This window comes from Hyaena hyaena, unplaced genomic scaffold (genome assembly GCF_003009895.1).
Source record: "Hyaena hyaena isolate Hyena2069 unplaced genomic scaffold, ASM300989v1 scaffold_372, whole genome shotgun sequence".
Lineage (NCBI taxonomy): Eukaryota > Metazoa > Chordata > Mammalia > Carnivora > Hyaenidae > Hyaena > Hyaena hyaena.
In genome coordinates this window covers 1,236,027-1,255,016 of record NW_024081004.1, presented here as the reverse complement: position 1 = coordinate 1,255,016, position 18,990 = coordinate 1,236,027, and the positions used below count along the sequence as shown (strand labels likewise).

The following is an 18,990-nucleotide window of genomic DNA, read 5'->3' as shown; positions in this document are numbered from 1 at the left end:
TCAAAGATATTCTTTATTATGTGTAGAGTTAGTGTAATATAAAGTCTTTTAATATATAGGTTGTTAAAAAGAACTACCAGTGGAATGAAGAGAACGGGGATATTAGCAGTGATGATGGACAGGGAGGGTAAGGCAGTGTATGTGACAACAAAAGAGAGGTGACTGGAAAATATTTTAACAATTTTATTTTTTTTAATGTTTTATTTATTTTTGAGAGAGAGATAGCATGAGCAGGGGAGGGTCAGAGAGAGAGGGAGACACAGAATCTGAAACCGCCTCCAGGCTCTGAGCTAGCTGTCAGCACAGAGGCCGACGCGGGGCCTGAACCCACAAACCGTGAGATCATGACCTGAGCCGAAGTCGGACACTTAACCGACTGAGCCACCCAGGCGCTCCTATTTTAACAATTTTAAATGATGACCAGACTTCGGAAGGCGTATAGAAATAAATGACTTGATTAAAAAAAAGTGACCCCTTTTTCAGACAGATGTTGGAAAAAAGAGAAGTATAAGATCGAGATAAGATTTGGGGTAAGCAATAACCAAGGTAAAATAATAAGGACAATCTGTGCAATATAAACCTAAATGACACTTCTAAAGATTTATAAAAAATTGTTGAGTAGGCATGTAGTCAAAGATAAAAACAAAACAAATTTACTCTTGTATCTGACAGCTACTTACCAGTGAGCTTGTCTTCTAAGAACTGAGTGGCCCATTAGCAGCTCTCATCTTGAACAGCTCCCTTTGACCTCCTTAGGTTTGAAAAGCAAGATGTAAAAACCATGGATACATTTTTGTACTCTTATCTGACCCCAATTGATTCTATCCAACTTTACACATACCTCTCCAACCTAATCTTCTCAACTTCTTTGTTTCAGTCACACTGAATTTAACATGTCCATAAGACACCCTTTCTTCAGGATTCTGTTTTATGTCATCGTTTACTTCATCACTTCTGGAATGTTCCTTGTTTGCTTGACATTCCTCCAAACCCCATTAAGTATCACTTACTTTGTGAGGGCCTTCTTAACCATTCACATCCTCACCTGAGTTATTAATTCCATCCTTTGTGCTCCCACTGCCATTTAACATTCCTGTTAACATTTAACATGTCCACTTAGCAGTATCCTGTTAAAATTATTATGTTTTAAGATTGAATGGTATGTTTGGGATTTGCTTTAAAAAAAAAATCCATTAGAGGGGCGCCTGGGTGGCTCAGTCGGTTAAGCATCCGACTTCAACTCAGGCCATGATCTCATGGTTTGTGAGTTCAAGCCCCCCATCAGGCTTTGTGCTGACAGCTAAGAGCCTGGAGCCTGTTTTGGATTCTGTGTCTCTGCCCTTCCGCTACTTGTGCTGTCTCCCAATCTCTCTCAAAAATAAACACTAGAAGAAATCCATTAGAGAAGGAGTAGCTAAGAATATAAATGAAACCCAAATGGACATGTTATTGCTAATGTTGAAGCTGGGTAATCAATCAGTATATAGGGATTGTTTGCATTTTCTTTCTCACATATTTTAAATTTCCATAGTACATTTAGAATTTCTTTTTTTGTTGCTTATTTACTTATTTTGAGAGAGAGCATGTGCATGAGCAGGGTAGGGGCAGAGAGAAAGGGAGAGAGAATTCCAAGCAAGCTACATGCTAACAGCTCAGAGCCCGACTTCAGGCTGCATCTCATGAATTGTGAGATGACCTGTGCCAAATCAAGAGCCAGACGCTTAACCTCTGAGCCACCTAGATGCCCTAGAATGTCTTTTATATGTCAATTTTCCCCAACATCTTTGGAGAAAAGAGCCTGGAAAGGTGCCTGGATAAAAAGGTCATCAGTTAGATCTAAAGAATACCTGCTGCTTAAAGACCTAAGAAGGACAGGCTAAATAGATCAGCCCACTCCTGCCCTTTGTTGTCTGTATCTTAGAGCAAGAGAAAGGTTGCCAAATGAGAACACTTTATAGAGTAGTCTGTGGTTCCCCCCGATAAAATACTGCTTTTATAGCATTGTATGTATTTATCTTATTGGTGTGGGAGGGGTGGTCTAACAAAAACGTAAGAATTGTTTTAATCTACTAATATTTAAGTGGGAAAAGAAATAGCTATTTTCCTCCAATCAGTATTTCTTTGTCCACAGATGTTTTATCTGACAGTCACAAAGTGGTTTTATAAATATTTTCACATTTCAGATTAGTAAAATAATACAAAGAAACTAAATCATTGAACTAAATACATCCTTATGAAGTAAGTCTTTGCGAAGGATAAACTGGTTAGTGCTGAAACCAGTCATTACCCCTCTTTTAACACTGGATTTTCTCAGGCCTCTTTTATGTTTGGTCAGAATTACTTTATTTTGTCTATATATCTTTTTTTTTTAATGTTTATTTATTTTGAGAGCGTGAGTCGGGGAGGGGCAGAGAGAGAGGGAGACACAGAATCTGAAGTGTGCTCCAGGTTCTGAGCTGTCAGCAGAGCCCAATGCAGAGCTAGAACCCACAAACCTTGAGATCATGACATGAGCCTAAGTCGGGTGCTCAACTGATTGAGCCACCCAGGTGCCCCATCTCTGTATCTTTATAACCACCAGATGTACAATTATTTTGTAGCTCGCAGTGCCTCAATATGCCCAGTTGATGTTCAGTACATTATTATTCTAATAAATGCTTTGTTTTATTACTTGTAGATAATCCCACTGTTTCCGGCATGTCAGATATGGATTATCCTCTACAAGGACCTGGTTTGCTGTCAGTACCCAATCTTCCAGAGATCAGTTCCATCCGAAGGGTTCCTCTCCCACCTGAACTTGTTGAGCAGTTTGGACGTATCCTACCTTGTTTTTAACTCCTTAACGTTTTTAAAAATTAGTATTCTTATTATAATACTTGCTTTGTGTTTAATGCTGTGTTGTTCATTTAAGAGTTTTATTTAAAAAACATTTCAAGTATGTCAGTAATTTGCCATGTGCGTAGAAAATGTCATATAAAATTGAGTGTTGAAAATTGAATCACACTGGGGCGCCTGAGTGGCTTAGTCGGTTAAGCGTCTGACTTTCGCTTAGGTCATGATCTCGCGGTTTGTGGTTTCGGGCCCCGCGTCGGGCTCTGTGCTGACTGCCAGCTCAGAGCCTGGAGCCTGTTTCAGTCTGTGACTCCCTCTCTCTCTGACCCTCCCCTGCTCACGCTGTCTCTCTCTCTCTCCTAGAAATAAATAAAACATTTAAAAAAAAAAAAAGAAAATTGAATCACACTTTAATTGTCCTGGGACATTGAAGAGAGTGAATCGTTTACAAGGAATCCTGCATTTTTGAATGATATTATTGCAAAGTAGTACTTTTCCAGTGAAATGCTATTCAAGGAGACGTTTTTACCCCATTTTAGGTTGAAGACCCCTGATTTTCATTTTAATTTTTTCTCCTATTTTAACATTTTAAAACTGGGATGTTGTTCTAAAAATGTTTAAAAATAAACAAAAACTGCCAGGTACTTCTTTTTGCACATCCCCAAAAGTTTTTGGTATGGTTTGGCACTTATTGGTATCTTAGAATTAAAGTTTAGGGGGTACCTAGGTGGCTAAGTTGGTTAAGCATCCCACTCTTGATTTTAGCTCAGGTCATGATCTCACAGTTTGTGAGATCGAGACCCACATTGGGCTCAGTGCTGAGTGCCCAGAGACTGCTTGGGGATTCTCTCTCTCTCTCTCTCTCTCTTTTCCTCCCTCTGCCCCTGCCCTGCCCACGCTTACCTTCTTTCTCAAATAAAATAAACTTTTAAAAAAATCTTAAAGAATTAAAATTACAGGTGATTGCATTTCTAAGGATCACAATAAGAATGAAACACATAGACTGAATTGCTAGGGGAGTTTTCTTACCCTCTTAAAAAAAGATTTTATCTGATTTTCTTAAAGTATGGCATACCTTATGAAGGCATTAGATTTATAATTATTTGCTAGGAAGCTTCTGTATTAATCTACAGCCCTCATAATATAGACGTTAAGATGATACACTGAGACTTTCAAAAGTATATTAAACTGGGGGTGCCTGGGTCACTCAGTTAAGTGTCCAGCTTCAGCTCAGGTCATGATCTCATAGTTCATGGGTTCAAGCCCTGCGTCAGGCTCTGTGCTGATAACTAGCTCAGAGCCTGGAGCCTGCTTTGGATTCTCTGTCTCCCTCTCTCTCTGACCCTCCTCTGCTCATGCTGCCCCTCTCTCTCTCAGAAATAAATAAAACATTAAAAGTAAATAAAGCGTATTAAACTATTTAAAGGAAAAGTGTTTCAAATTTCAGTACAGTCTGATTTAGAAAAATGAAGTAAATAGTTATAAGTAGAAAAACCGGTAGAATCTAATATTTTCCCTAAACTTTTCAGTGCTTCTCTGAGACTTTGTAAAATGTTATTAAACATACAATATCTCTTATCCCATACTCTACCCTTTCTTAGTTTCTTAATATTCTTTAATACTATGCAGAAATTTTTCATTTAATTAAGAAATTATTTCACAATTGTTTCCTTGTAGTACAATTATACAATTCTTTTTGTCTATTTTTCTTTATTTTTTTATATTTATTCATTTTTGAGAGAAACAGAGTGTTAGCAGGGGAGGAGCAGAGAGAGAGGGAGACACAGAATCTGAAGCAGGCTCCAGGCTCTGAGCTGTCAGCACAGAGCATGATATATAGTGCAAACTCACGAACCATGAGATCATAACTTGGGCTGAAGTCAGATGCCTAACCGACTGAGCTACCCAGGCGCCCTTTTTTGTCTCTTTTTCAATTGCACTATATATAAGAAGCTTGCAGATTGTCACCTGGCTTAACTTTAGCATGCCATGTGCTTTTTTTTTTTTTTTTTTTTTTATCACTCTGGCTCTTATGCAGTTAGGAGACATTGATCCAGTAGAATAGTTTTTTCATGTCAAAATTCGATGATGTTATTCATAACCACTCTTCTTTAGTTAATAATGGTAACATTATATTTGTCCTTTAAAATACGTTTTAAGTGGTCAAATAGCATTATTTAGGAATTGTAAATTACAGGTTTGTTTCTGTCATATACCATGTCTTTAAGCTCATTAGAAATCAAGATATTTTATTTGCTCTTTTTCTTAATCTTTTTAACATTTATTTTTGAGAGACAGAGCATGAGTGAGAGCAGGAGGGTGGCAGTCAGAGCGAGAAGGAGACACAGAATCCAAAGCAGGCTCACAGGCTCTAGGTTCTGAGCTGTCAGCACAGAGCCTGATGCGAGCCTTGAATTCACGAACCGTGTGATCGTAACTTGAGCTGAAGTTGGACACTTAACCAATTGAGCCACCAGGCGCCCCTTATTTGCTTTTGTGTTAAAGAGTAGACAAATCATGATTTTTTCATCATGAATTCTAAATCAAAATCTTTCAAAACAAGCTTAAGAAAGAGAAGATTGGAATCTGTTTACCTTACATCCACACTACTTCAGATATGCAGTGTAACTGCATGATGGGCGTGTTCCCTCCTATCAGCAGAGCTTGGCTTACAATAGACAGTGACATATTCATGTGGAACTATGAAGATGGGTATGTATTTAATGCTGGTTTGCTTTAGCATCATTAGAATTTAGATCATCTTAATTGCAGCTGGTAGTCTACTCATCAGAAGCTGCCTGGTTTATTTTTCATTCATCTAACATCTGGGTTAGTTCTTCTCTGTATGCATACCAGTCACCTGGGAATGGGGTTAAAATGCGGATTCTGCTATTGTAGTTCTGAGTGAGCCTCAAGAGTCCATATATGTAACAAGCTCCCCGTGATGCTGCCAGTTTACTACCACTCTAAGTAGCAGGGGTCTAGTTTCCAAGCTCTTATCTTCCAGTAGTTTTTTGAGAGATGGTTTGACATCTTTAAAGACCTGTATTTTTGATGCATTTCTATGAATTGGGAGGCTCTTAATTTATCAAACTGGCTAAACAGTTTTGTTCTGTGAGCTTGGCCATGTGTAATTTGAGTGTATATAGTAATCTGAGTGAAGGCCCAACACACATTTGCTAAAATAGTTTATTGGTCTGGTAATCTCACTCTGACTTTTTAAAGATAAATTTTGGCTTACTAACGTTTCTCTGCCATAATGTCTTTCGGTGATTAGTGGGATGACCAGAGGGAGGCCTTGTACTTGTTACTCTTGCCCTTGGGTAATTAAAGCACCTGTTAGAACATACATACACTATCATTGAATTGAAGCGACACTAAATGAGAACTTGCAGCTTAAATGAAAATATTTTCATTCAGTGATTTTTTTTTCATTTAGAACTTTTCATAGCTATTTTTTATGGTTGAACTGTCATATAGTCCTAATAGCAGTGATGTGTGGTTGTGATTGCTCTTCACATACCATGAACTTTAGTCTAGTTTCTTATATTATCGTAACAGTCATTTTGATTTTAAGGAGTAAAACTTCTTCATTTAGGTGTGGATCCGTTTAGAAAACCAAATGCAAAAACATTTAGGTAATAGAAAAAATGTAAGGATAATTTCCTTAAGAAAGATTTCTCTTTAATAAAAATTTCTGTATTTCCATCAACATGTAATGTATCCATGTAATGTTAAGTTTATTATGTATCAGACACTCTTTTGTGCTAGGAACGATATTGGATGTGGTGAGTGTAGTTCCTGTCCGCAAACTGGAACTCATTTAAAGAAAAATTACTTGAACGGTGTGCTTACTGAAAAAATTAAGACACACGTCCTGGGTATATAAATCTTGAGTTCACAAATTGAATTCTGCAGAAATGTTAAGTTTCAATTATTCCATTAGCTTTCTATTTTAAATCCTAATTCCACCTGGATAATTGGGACATAATCTTGCTCAGTTCATTGTTCTGAAACCCCTAACTTCCCCAGTATTGGTCTTAGTTTCTGGAGGTTGTGCCACTTAGCATAGCATGGGGAAATGAGGAAACTTGGTCCACATACGTGACCATTTAGGAGTTCTCTTCCTGTTTGCTTGGCTCTTTTCAGGACAACCAGAAATTTTTTTCAAGGTCTGGATCATATATACATATTAATATATGCTGGTATATATTAATATATATAATTTATTTTTTTCTAGGTTTTTATCCTACTTGGTGTTCTCTAAGTTTCTCAGATCTTTAGTTTGAGGTCTTTAATTTTTGGAAAATTTTGAGTGATTATCTTCAAATATTTTGTTCTGCCCATCCTCTTCCTCTCCCTTCTGAGATTTTTACACTTTTGTTAGATTGTTTGATGTTATTCAAAACAGATTTTGGATACTTTGTTCTGTTTTTGTTTCTACGTTATTTTGTTTGTTTCAATTTGGATGATTTCTATTGACCCAAATTCAAGGTCATGGGTTCTTTTATTAACTATTTCAAGTCTACTTAAAAAGTTCTTATAAGATGTTTTTTCTCTTTGCTATGCGTTTTATTTCTAACATTTTCACTTATTTCTTGTAATTTTCATCTCTGCTGAGATTCCTTAACTGCTTATTGTCCACTTTTTTCATTAATGCTGATATGATAATATTCACATTTATTTTAAATTTCCTGTCTTCTAATTCAGACATCTAGCTGAGTCCATTTCTGTTGATTGGTTTGTTTCTTGACAGGCTTTTTTTCCTGTGCTTTTTTGTGTCTCATGTTTATTTTTAAGCCAGATGCCATGTGTAGGACAGTGGATACTTCAGTAAATAGTATTTATCCTTAGATATGGGTATGTCTCTTTTTTTGCTAGGGCCTATCAAGTAGGTCTTTATTGCAGGGAAAGTTAACTTTTTCCAAGTCAAGAGTTGAGCTCAGTTTGGTTTTGTTGTTGCCATGATTACCCTCAGTGGACCACAGGTTGCAAATTCCTTTAGAATTGCTTGGCACTTAGGATATAGGTTGGGTTGCTGGAGACTTTTTCTCAGTGTTTCTATCCACCTTCAGCCATAGGCTTTTCCTGTGAGTCTGTTCTCCTGAGAGTGCTTTGCCCCAATAGAACTGCTGTTACTTGAGATTTGCAACCTGGCTGCGGAGAAGTTTGGAATGGGAAGCATCAATCTCTGTTTGCCTGGTGTATGCTTAGCCTTGACAGGCCTGTGTGCCTGGATCTTGGAAATGAAACAGTTTTGTTTGCTGGCTTATTTTTCGTTACATTCTGTAGTCTTATTAAAGAATATTTTAAGATAAAACTTTGTTTTCTGTGTATGTATAACATGTTTCTCTTCACCTTTTGACAGAGGAGACCTTGCCTATTTTGATGGACTTAGTGAGACTATTCTTGCTGTGGGGCTTGTGAAACCAAAAGCTGGTAAGAAATAAAAATGTAATGATTAATTTGTGTTTGTATATAATGGTTTAGGACTGAGTAATAACATATTTTAAGTAGTTAAAAATTTTTTTAAGTAGTTAAAATTTTTATCAAATATTTGTTCTGAATTCTAATTAGAAATATACAAAACAATTAGGAATATTTAATAGTTTACTCACTTTATGGTAGAAGTGAGTTTGTCTGGGGCGCCTGGGTGGCTTAGTCGGTTAAGCGTCCGACTTTCGCTTAGGTCATGATCTCGCGGTTCGTGGGTTCGAGCCCCGCGTCGGGCTCTGTGCTGACTGCCAGCTCAGAGCCTGGAGCCTGTTTCAGTCTGTGACTCCCTCTCTCTCTGACCCTCCCCTGCTCACGCTGTCTGTCTCTCTCTCTCTCCTAGAAATAAATTAAAAAAAAAAAAGTGAGTTTGGCTTTAAAATTATTAAACTGGGGCACCTGGCTGGCTCAGTTGGTAGAGCATGCAACTCTTGATCTTAAGGTCATGAGTTCAAGCCCCATGCTGGGTGTAGAGCTTACTCAAAAAAATTGTGGGGGCTTAAGGGTTGGTACCTGCATGGCTCAGTTAGTTAAGCATCCAACTCTTGATTTTGGCTCAGGTCATGAACCATGAGTTCAGGCATCAGGCTCCAAGCTGGCAATGCAGAGCCTGCTTGGGATTCTCTCTCCCTCTCTCTCTACCCCACCCCTGCTGTCTGTCTGTCTGTCTCTCTCAAAATAACTAAATAAACTTTAAAAAAATTTTATGAATAAACTATAATTTCTACACTTTATCTTGCTTATTTTTTACTTTGTTGATTTACCTAAAGATTTTGCATTATATATTTTTCATCAGTAAATTTAATGAGAAACCATTTTTGTCTGCTTTTTGTTTGTTTGTTTTTTGTGGGGTTTTTTTCCCCCCATTTTTGAGAGTGAGAGACAGACTGAGTGCAAGAGCATGTGCAGAGGAGAGGCAGAAGGGGAGAGAGAGAGACTTAACAGGCTCAACACCCAGCTCAGAGCCTCATGTGGGGCTTGATCTCACCACCATGAGATCATGACCTAAGCCGAAATCAAAAGTTGGATGCTGAAGTGACTGAGCCACTTAGGATCCCCATCTCTGCATTTTTTTAGTCTTACTATCCAATGGAAATGAGAAGAGAATTCAGAATAAATCTTAAAGAAGTAACAAGCATTGCTTAATTTAACAGTTTAACTTCATTATGCAGATTTTCTATCAGAACTAATGACAAAATAATGGGTTCATTTAAATTTAATATGCATATTTTTGGATGTATGAGAAATCTTGCCACACTGGGAAATAGTAGACAAAATTATATGTAATGCCTGAATAAGTTTTTTTGATGTCACAACTGTTTTTGAAATTACAATTCACATGGTACAGACATGCAGTCTTAAAACGGTTTATGTGATTACATTGGGAACTTATTTCCTTAACATAGAACCTCAAAGTATTCTTTGCCCTGAGCTTTCTTTTTTTCATTTAAAAGTTTATTCATAGTAACAGTCAACAACTGTCTTTGCCTCCTATTGTAATAAATATAAATAATCCATGTAAGATAAATACTAAAATTTTGTACTCAAATGTGTAAAATTAAAATTATGGCATAGTCTTTGATATGGAAACAAAGGTGTTATCTTTGATAACTAAACAATTCTGGCTTTGTTGTCAATAAGTACTGAAAATTCTGACTCATGAATGTAATGTTAAAGCTGACAAAGTCCATATATTAGTTTGCCTTTTGCAAGAAATTACTATTCTTGGGGTGCTTGGGTGGCTCAGTTGGTTAAACGTCTGACTCTTGACTTCAGCTCAGGTCATGATCTCACAGTTTGTGGGATCAAACCCTGTGTCAGGCTCTGCGCTGACAGTGCATCGCCTGCTTGGGATTCTCTCTCTCCCCCTTCCCCACATGTGCACACTTTGTCTCTCTCTCTCAAAATATGTAAATGAAATTTAAAAATAAAATATTCTTGAAGTTAAACTCATTGTTTTCTAAGTCAAGCTTTTTGGCACGAGTTTGCTTTATTGGTGAATTCTGTGTAAGCAAGAGTATGAATACATGTTTCAGCTTTATGATTGTTTGAATAAAACATAAGAATTCTTCAGTGTTTTCTAGCTTTTGCAGGTTTTTGTCTACAGAGAAACTGACAAGTTTTTATCACTTTTTGAGTTCAGAGACGCATTTCTCAAGTATTGAAAGATTCACATAGCTGTCTAGTTTCAGTCTCCTTCCTGGGAGGCAACTTAACTGAAAGAGCTTATTGCTTTTGGATATTATTCATTATAGTGATTGTGAGTGATTAGTGGTTATGAATCAATTTACCTCATCTGTATGACCCTCTAGGGCTGCCACCAAAGTCAAATCATATTTAAACTCCTTCCTGGAAGTTATTCTTGGAATGGTCTTCTTTGTCTCTCTAGCACAGTAAACTTCCTACCTCAAGTTTAGTCAGTTACTTCTACCTATCTATACTTTATCTATCTAGAGAGTGCGCAAGCAACAGAGGAGGGGCAGGGAGAGGGAGAGAGAGAATATTAAGCAAGTTCTGTGCTCCCTGCTCTGTGCAAGCCTGATATGGGGCTCAATTCCACAACCCTGGTATCATGATTTCAGTCAAAATGAAGAGTTGGATGCTTAACTAACCACCCAGGTACCCTTAGTCAGTTACTTCTGGAAAGTCGGTGTAGTTTTCCATAGAAGAGAAGAACTTTGTATTTTCCTGTTTCTGAACCAACATCTCTTGAAAAGGTGCCAATTCATACTGTCATTGAAGTTGCATTAGACGTTGAAGGTACCTTTGGCCGAGTTTTCAGGGCCAAAGCATGCCTTTGTAAACATGCAATGAGTTATGGTTCTATTGATTTTCTTCATCGAAACAACAAAAGCAGATGTGTTAGCAAAGGGTCATAAATGCTCATATTTGTACACAGGTATTACACTTTTTCTTTCAAAACTTTTTCAAACTTTTAAAACTTTTCTATTCAAAAGTAGTGAAACTTGAAATTATTCCAAAGACCTAAACAACTTATGTTAACTTCTAAAAGGTGCTAATAAGATAATGCACTTTATAGGTAAGAAGTGAGGGTTGACAGAAGGGAGAAATGTCAGTCATTTACCCTTGCTGCATCCTGAAGGGAGATGGCTTCCATTTCTGCCATCTTCTGTTGCAAAATACTTGAATAAAGAGAGATTTAGAGAAGATGACATCATTCGACAAGATGCTACTTTATTTATCTTTCTTTACTCGAAGTCCTAAACCAGCTCCACCATCTGTAGAATTCCAACCTACTTAAGTTTCTGTAGCCAAAGATGACTTCTTTGGCATAGCCCAGTGACTGAATACTTTGAGATAAGGCTTCTGTTAAGGAAAACATAAGTTTTCATGAAGTTTAGGCTTTCTAAGTCAGTTTATCATGAAATATCAGGTATATTTTGAGTTCATCAGGTAGATCTGTGCCTTCAGCATTACTGACTGGAAGCTTGATACACAAAGCTGACTTTTGTGGCCCTCATAATTCATCACTGAAAGTAGATGTTTTGTACTTTCTGTGGTATTTAACACCCTTAAGTAGGCCAAAGGTATATAGGTGAAGAGATGTCCATAATTGTAACATAAGATATATTTCCTTTTATTCCTGTCAGTAAGACACTATTTTTGGACATTGTAACATATATCATCTTGCGCCCTGTGCACTTCTTAATGGTAATACCATAAAAAGAAAATATAGTTAAACAGTACCTTAGCATGAATTTAAAAAAAAAGTTTGTACTTGGGAATCTCCCCTCTGAAACTGTCTGATTTTGGTATATAAATACATCTGGGAAACTCATTTAATATTTAAACTCTTTTATCTGTTTCTGTGAATTCGACTATAGACATCTGACATAAGTGGAATTATATGGTATTTTTCTCTTTGCAACTGGTTTATTTCACTTATAATGGTCTTAAGATTCATTCCTGTTATAGTATGTGTAAGAATTTCCTTTTTAAAGACTGGATCATATTCTACTATATATGTAGACCACATTTTGTTTATCCATTCATCTGTTGGCAGACACTTGGGTTGCTTCCACCTTTTGGGTACTATGAATTATGCTGCTATGAACGTGGGTATACAAATACAATGCTTTATATTTTAATAAACAGATTATTTTGTAATGCCATGCTGATTTTGGAATTAAAAAAAAATTTTTAATTTATTTTCAGAGAGAGCACATGTGTATGCATGTGAGGGAGGGGCAGAGAAGAAGGGGGAGAGACTCCCAAGCAGGCCCCACACTTTCAGTGCATAGCCCAACATGGGGTTTGAACTCATAAACTGTGAGATCATGACTTGAGCAGAAATCAAGAGTCAGACCCCTAACTGACTGAGCCACCCAGGTGCCCCATGTAGTGCTGATTTTAAATGGCATTAAATACTGAAGTGTTTCTTTTCTTTTTTTAAAGTTTATTTATTTTGAGAGAGTGAGTGAGCTTGTGTGAAAGGAGGGATGGGTTAGAGAAAGAGGGAGAGAGAAAATCCCAAGCAGACTCCTTGCTTTCAGTGTGAGGCACGATTCAGGTGTCGATTTCAAGAACCATGAGATATGGGGCGCCTAGGTGGCTCAGTCAGTTAAGCATCTGACATCGGCTCAGGTTATGATCTCACGGTTCGTGGGTTACAGCCCCATGTTGGATTCTGTGCTGACAGCTCAGAGTCTAGAACCTGCTTCAGATTGTGTATGTCTCTGCTGCCCCTCCCCCACTCATGCTCTGTCTCTCAAAAATAAAAATAAACGTTAAAAAAAAAAAAGAAAGAACCACGAGATCATGACCTGAGCTGAAACCAAGAGTCCAATGCTTAACTGACTGAGCCAACCAGGTGCCCCTGAAGTGTTTCTTTTTTAATATGGTTCTTTTTTATTACTATTTACTTATTTACATGATCATAGGTAGTAATATTTTAACTTCAAAATTAAATGGAGTTCAGACTTTTCATACACTATTTAAATGTTTTTTGGATTTTTTTAAAGTAGGCTCCACACCCATCGTGGGGCTTGAATTCACAACTTCAGGATCAAGAGTCACATGTTTTACCAACTGAGCCATCCAGGTGTCCCTTCATTACTGTTTAATCACTAGTTCATTTTGGTGGTAAACCATTAGTCTATTAATGCTTAGATAGTGGATGTGGATGAAATGGTAAAGCTATAGTCTCTTAATGCTTAAATAGTGTAAGTGGATTTTTTTGGAATAATCCCTAACCCATGTCTACTCTGTCTTAGGTATCTTTCAGCCTCACGTACGGCACCTGCTGGTTTTGGCAACCCCTGTGGATATAGTGATTCTTGGACTTAGCTATGCTAATTTACAAACAGGTATAGCAATCCATATGTGGTATTTTGAAAATAAAAATGTTAACCAATTTAATATAATTAAAAGCTAATGTTTTTTACTAAGTTAACTTTCCAAACTGTTTGCTCATAGCAAAATAATATTTCCCTACAGGGCTTGTTTCTTTCAGGTTAGTAGCTCCACCAAACAGGTATTTTGAATATGTTTACTGCATTAATGTACACTCCTTAAATGTACAGTATAAAAGGGTAGTAAAGGAGAAACAATTGACACTAGCAAGTTTTTCCAATAATGCTTTCAATTTCTTTGTTTCTAGTTTTTTGACTAGCCATTGTAACATACAGAACACCGAAATGTACATTCTTTCCTTTAACATAAGAAGACATTAATTTGTTACTTGTATATTCAATGGTTTTTTTGGCATTTTGGCAATCTGGGTGAATTTCATGTGACTCAATGTTGAATTTCAGTGACTCAGATTAGTGATTATTACTATCATATCCTTAGGCTCATTTCTAAAATTTAATAATTTGGGATAGTTTTTGATGTTGTATAATGTAACATATATAAAACTTATTCTATGTTATAAATTTTTATACATATACATATTATAAGTTCTATCTAACTTGAATAAATTGTATCAGACTTTTTATAGTGATTTAAGAATTATGTTATAGAAGCTTTTGGATGTATCAATAAGAAGTCAGTAACAACACCAGTTCTGAAGATAATACAGTGATTGTCTCAAACTTGAAAAAAGCTGATAAGCTGATTCCTGTATTCTTTCTTTAAAAAAAATAGGTTCTGGAGTTCTTAATGACAGTATGTGTGGTGGAATGCAGTTGCTCCCAGATCCCTTATATTCTCTTCCCACTGACAATACTTACCTTTTAACAATAACTTCCACTGATAATGGCAGAATTTTCTTGGCTGGAAAGGATGGCTGTTTATATGAAGTAGCATATCAAGTAAGTCTAGCTTTCATAAACATTTTTTTGTCTCTCTTGATTTTTTTCATTTTGGGGGATAGATTTTGCTTCTGTTTTTTTAATTATATAAGCATACTAATATATTCTTAGGGAAAATATTCATACATAGAGTTAAAACCATAGTCTTCCATGACTATACCATGCCTATAAAACATGGTCCTCTCTCTTCTACAAATAAAAACCATTATTCTATTATTTTTTTAGAACATGATATATTGATAATTATAAATATATATTTAGGTGTGTATACACATATACAATTATATAATTATTTTTCTGTATGTATGCTTTTACTTAGATGATTGCTTATGTTTTGTTACATAATTGGCTTTTCACTAAATTGTGTTATGTTTTGTGATTGTTGCATATTTGTCTGTAAAATGATATGCATTGTTTACTTAGCAATTCTTTCTTCTGTTTTTTTTTTTTTTTTTTTTTTTTTTTTTTTTTTTTTTTTTTTTAANTTTTTTTTTTTTTTTTTTTTTTTTTTTTTTTTTTTTTTTTTTTTTAATTTATTTTAAAAGAGAGGTAGAGGGAGAATCCTAGGCAGGCTCCATGCTGTCAGTGCAGCCTGAATATGGGCTTGAATTCATGAACTGTGAGATCCTGACCTGAGCCAAAATCAAGAGTCAGATGCTTAACTGACTGAGCCACCCAGGCACCCCTTAGCAATTCCTTTCTTGATGGACATCTAGGCTTTCAGTTTCCCTTTTCACAAATAATTCTTTTGCAGGACTCCTTGTATATGTGTAGATTCTTTTTTGTGTAGAGACATAGAATTCTAATGGCTAGGTTATAGAATATATGCATTTAAAATTGTATTTAATATTTTCATATTGCCCTCTAAGAGTTAGACTCTTAGAAGATGTCTATGTATATATCTCCCCCATGCTACTATTAAACTTACTAATTTTGGCCAGTGTAAGAGGGAAATTTTTTTTTTAAATTTCTGGTTGAATTGAGGGAGGATCTTTTCATGAATTTTTGGTCATGTATGTTTTCTCTATTTTGAAATGCCCTTTTATGTCTTTTCCCTACTGTATTATTGCCTTTTTTCATTACTGTAAATGTTAGGGAACTGATAATATTCTCAGAGTCACATAACTAATTAGTGGCAGAGCTAGGACTACAACCCTGGTCACTGTGTTTTTTATATTACATTGTATCTCTTACCCAGTTTCTCTTGGTTTTGTTCATTATCAAAAAAGAAGTGGGGGGCAACGCCTGGGTGGCTCAGTTGGTTGAGTGTCCTACTTCAGCTTAGATCATGACCTCGTGGGTTGGGAATTCGAGCCCTGCGGCGGCCTCTGTGTAGATAGCTCAGAGCCTGGAGCCTGCTTTGGGTTCTGTGTCTCCCTCTCTTTCTGCCCTCCCCAGCTTGGACTCTGTCTTTGTCTCTCAAAAATAAATACTAAAAAGAAAAGATTTTGTATGGCAAAAGTCAGTCATTGAGAAGTACACTGTAGATTGTGATTGGCAATGTCTGCTATTGTTAAAATTTCTTTTTAGCTGAAGTGGGAAGAGATGATACAGGTACCTCTGTCCTGTGTACTGGGCTCTTATAAGCTGCACTAATTATTTGCTTTACTACTTTTATTTTTTATTTATTTTTAAATGTTTATTTTTGAGAGAGGGAGAGAGAGAATGCAATCAGGGGAGGAGCAGAGAGGGAGACACAGACTCTGAACAGAGCCCAATGTGGGGCTCGAACCCACAAGCCCTGAGATCATGACCTAAGCTGAAGTTGGATGCTTAACCAAGCGAGCCACCCAGGAACCCCTGCTTTACTGCTTTTAAATAAAAGAGTTTTTAAGATAACTAAAATATGAGTTTACTAACAGCACTATGAGGTTTTGAAATAGCTGATTTCATTGTGAGCAGTGATATGATTATGGCTAACTACATTTCCTATTTTTAATTAAAGGACTAAACTCAATACTTATTCTGAATATTATGTATCATTTTATTTAGAATTATTGATATTTCAGTACAGTTTGAGGATTTTTGTACCGTGGGTATATAGTAGTTGCTATGACAGATATACCTACATTTACAAGTCTTCCTTCTTTCAATTTTTCCTTCTAAGGCAGAAGCAGGTTGGTTTAGCCAAAGATGCAGGAAAATAAACCACTCAAAGAGCGCACTTTCTTTCCTTGTTCCTTCATTGCTACAGTTTACATTCTCAGAAGATGGTAAGTAGAAAATAATAAATTTGGCAAATAAAAATTTTTTTAACAGATTGTTGACTTAACATTTTCTTCCAAAGTTCTCAGTTTTTTTTAAATGTTTGTTTATTTTGGGGGTAGGGGGGCAGAGACAGAAACAGAGAATCCCAAGCAGGCTCTGTGCTCAAACTCAGGAGCCATAAGATTATGACCTGAGTCCAGATCAATAATTGGGCACTAAACTGAGCCACCCAGGTGCCTCCAGAAATTCTCATTCTTAACTGAAAGTTTGTCTTATTAAATAACATTTGGTATATGTTCAAAGGAAGAAGAGATTATAAAATAGTGTGGGTTTTATTTCCAAATTCCTATAAATGTCACATCACAGAGCATGGGTCTAAAACAGCTGTGCATACTTAAACCAACACCATGTATATGAGAGAGACCTCTACTACATGTTTTGCCTGTCTAGAACAAATTGAATATGAATAAAAGTGAATACATTTGAGTTTTTAATAAAATGAGAGATTTAGGCTGGTGAAATAATTAAAAAATATTTTAGTGAGATAAGATAAATACACTCAAAAAACTTTATGACTGAAATTTAAAATTTTTTCCCTTCACACAATGATTCATTAAACTGGAAGTTTCTTAAAGGAACACACTAAGTATAATTATTCTTGTGTTTCTAGCATACAATAGACATTCATTAAATGTTGGATGAAGAAATAATACAGAACTTAGTTTTGATTTGGCTTAAAATTCATTGAGAAGACAGAGTAATTTATTTGTGAGGCTCTTAATCCAGTCACAGTATTTGATGTCTCCTTTTTTTCCCATATATTGTCTGATCTAAATGCTTCTTCACTTTGTCCTCATGTAAAAATCCTAGGACTTATCTACAAAGGAAGAGAAAAGCCCCTAATTGCAAAGTTCTAATTCAGCAATTTTAATTTATTGTGAGTGGCTGATGTGTTTTATTTATTAATTTTTGAGGATTTTTTTTTTTTTTGGTCTTATAGATCCTATTCTTCAAATTGCAATTGATAATTCTAGAAATATTTTATATACACGATCTGAGAAAGGAGTCATACAGGTAAGTATTAGTATTAATATTATACTACCATTTAAGTGGAGGAAGAACATCCTGTTTTTAAAGAGGAGATTCAGTTACTCTTAGCCTTTTCCTATAGGCTGTATGCTTTTTAAAAAGCTACCTCTCAGGGTCCTTTTATAATGAAATTTCAAATCTCTGAATGTTGTCATATTTGTATGAAGTGCCACAATTAAAGGATCCCTGAAAAGAAGGGGTCTGCTCAATAAAACATTATTTAAAAGATTATTTTGTAAAGTGCACAGGGGTTATAGTTATGTTTAAGTGGGTACAATTTTTTATTCACAGGTTTATGATTTGGGCCAAGATGGACAAGGAATGAGCAGAGTTGCCTCAGTTTCACAGAATTCTATTGTCTCTGCTGCTGGAAACATTGCTAGGTAATATGTAATTTATTATCAGATGTTTCATTTGTGCTCATTGTGTACAGCATGCTAAAATTGTTTTCTCTTCAAAATATCTCTGAAGGATAAGGAATGCTGAAGGAGATGACATTGGAGGTTATGTTAGAGCTGCTAGAGAAAGACTCTTTTAATTCTGATGTTGGATGGTTTGAAACAAGGCAGACTGGTTTTACAGTGTCAAGTACAGTTTGACATGTTTTTCTTTGGAACTTTAAGCTTTAGGTTGTCTGTAACAGGCAGTTACAGGAGTTGTCACTAAGAAGCTACATATCTCAAAGTTCCCCACTTGTGAACACTCCAGCCTTTTAATGGGCCTGCATAGTATAAGATTAGTTGGTCTGATAATTGACACACGTGCAGTTTGGGAATACAGGAACTTTACAGTTGTGCACATTGTATTCTTGAGGAAACTGAAACTAATGGGTGTTACGGTTTATCTGAAGTCTGACTCCTAGAGAAGTACTAGAACCCAAACTACAGGCCAAGTCTTCAAACACTGTACACTGTGATTTACATATATCACAACTAATTTAGTTCAGGTGCATAAAAGGCCTCAAATTTTCAGCTTCAGTTTTCTATGTGCTTGGGTCATTGCTGCATTCAGATATCCTAGTGAAAAATCAATATTTTCTTTTCAATGACAAAAAAAATTTGAAGATAGACCATCTAAAACAAGGTTTCTCCTTTTT

At 36.0% G+C, this 18,990-nt stretch overlaps 1 protein-coding gene across 1 annotated transcript in view; it reads left to right on the top strand.

Moving 5' to 3' along the window:
• NUP155 (nucleoporin 155) overlaps nucleotides 1-18,990 on the top strand; it is a 69,346-nt gene that overhangs the window by 676 nt on the left and 49,680 nt on the right. The window contains exons 2-9 of the mRNA XM_039250521.1: nucleotides 2,678-2,815; nucleotides 5,448-5,544; nucleotides 8,201-8,271; nucleotides 13,560-13,652; nucleotides 14,431-14,597; nucleotides 16,705-16,810; nucleotides 17,806-17,879; nucleotides 18,186-18,277. Of these exons, the coding sequence (XP_039106452.1) occupies nucleotides 2,678-2,815; nucleotides 5,448-5,544; nucleotides 8,201-8,271; nucleotides 13,560-13,652; nucleotides 14,431-14,597; nucleotides 16,705-16,810; nucleotides 17,806-17,879; nucleotides 18,186-18,277 (838 nt within the window). The remainder of the gene's footprint in view (nucleotides 1-2,677; nucleotides 2,816-5,447; nucleotides 5,545-8,200; nucleotides 8,272-13,559; nucleotides 13,653-14,430; nucleotides 14,598-16,704; nucleotides 16,811-17,805; nucleotides 17,880-18,185; nucleotides 18,278-18,990) is intronic.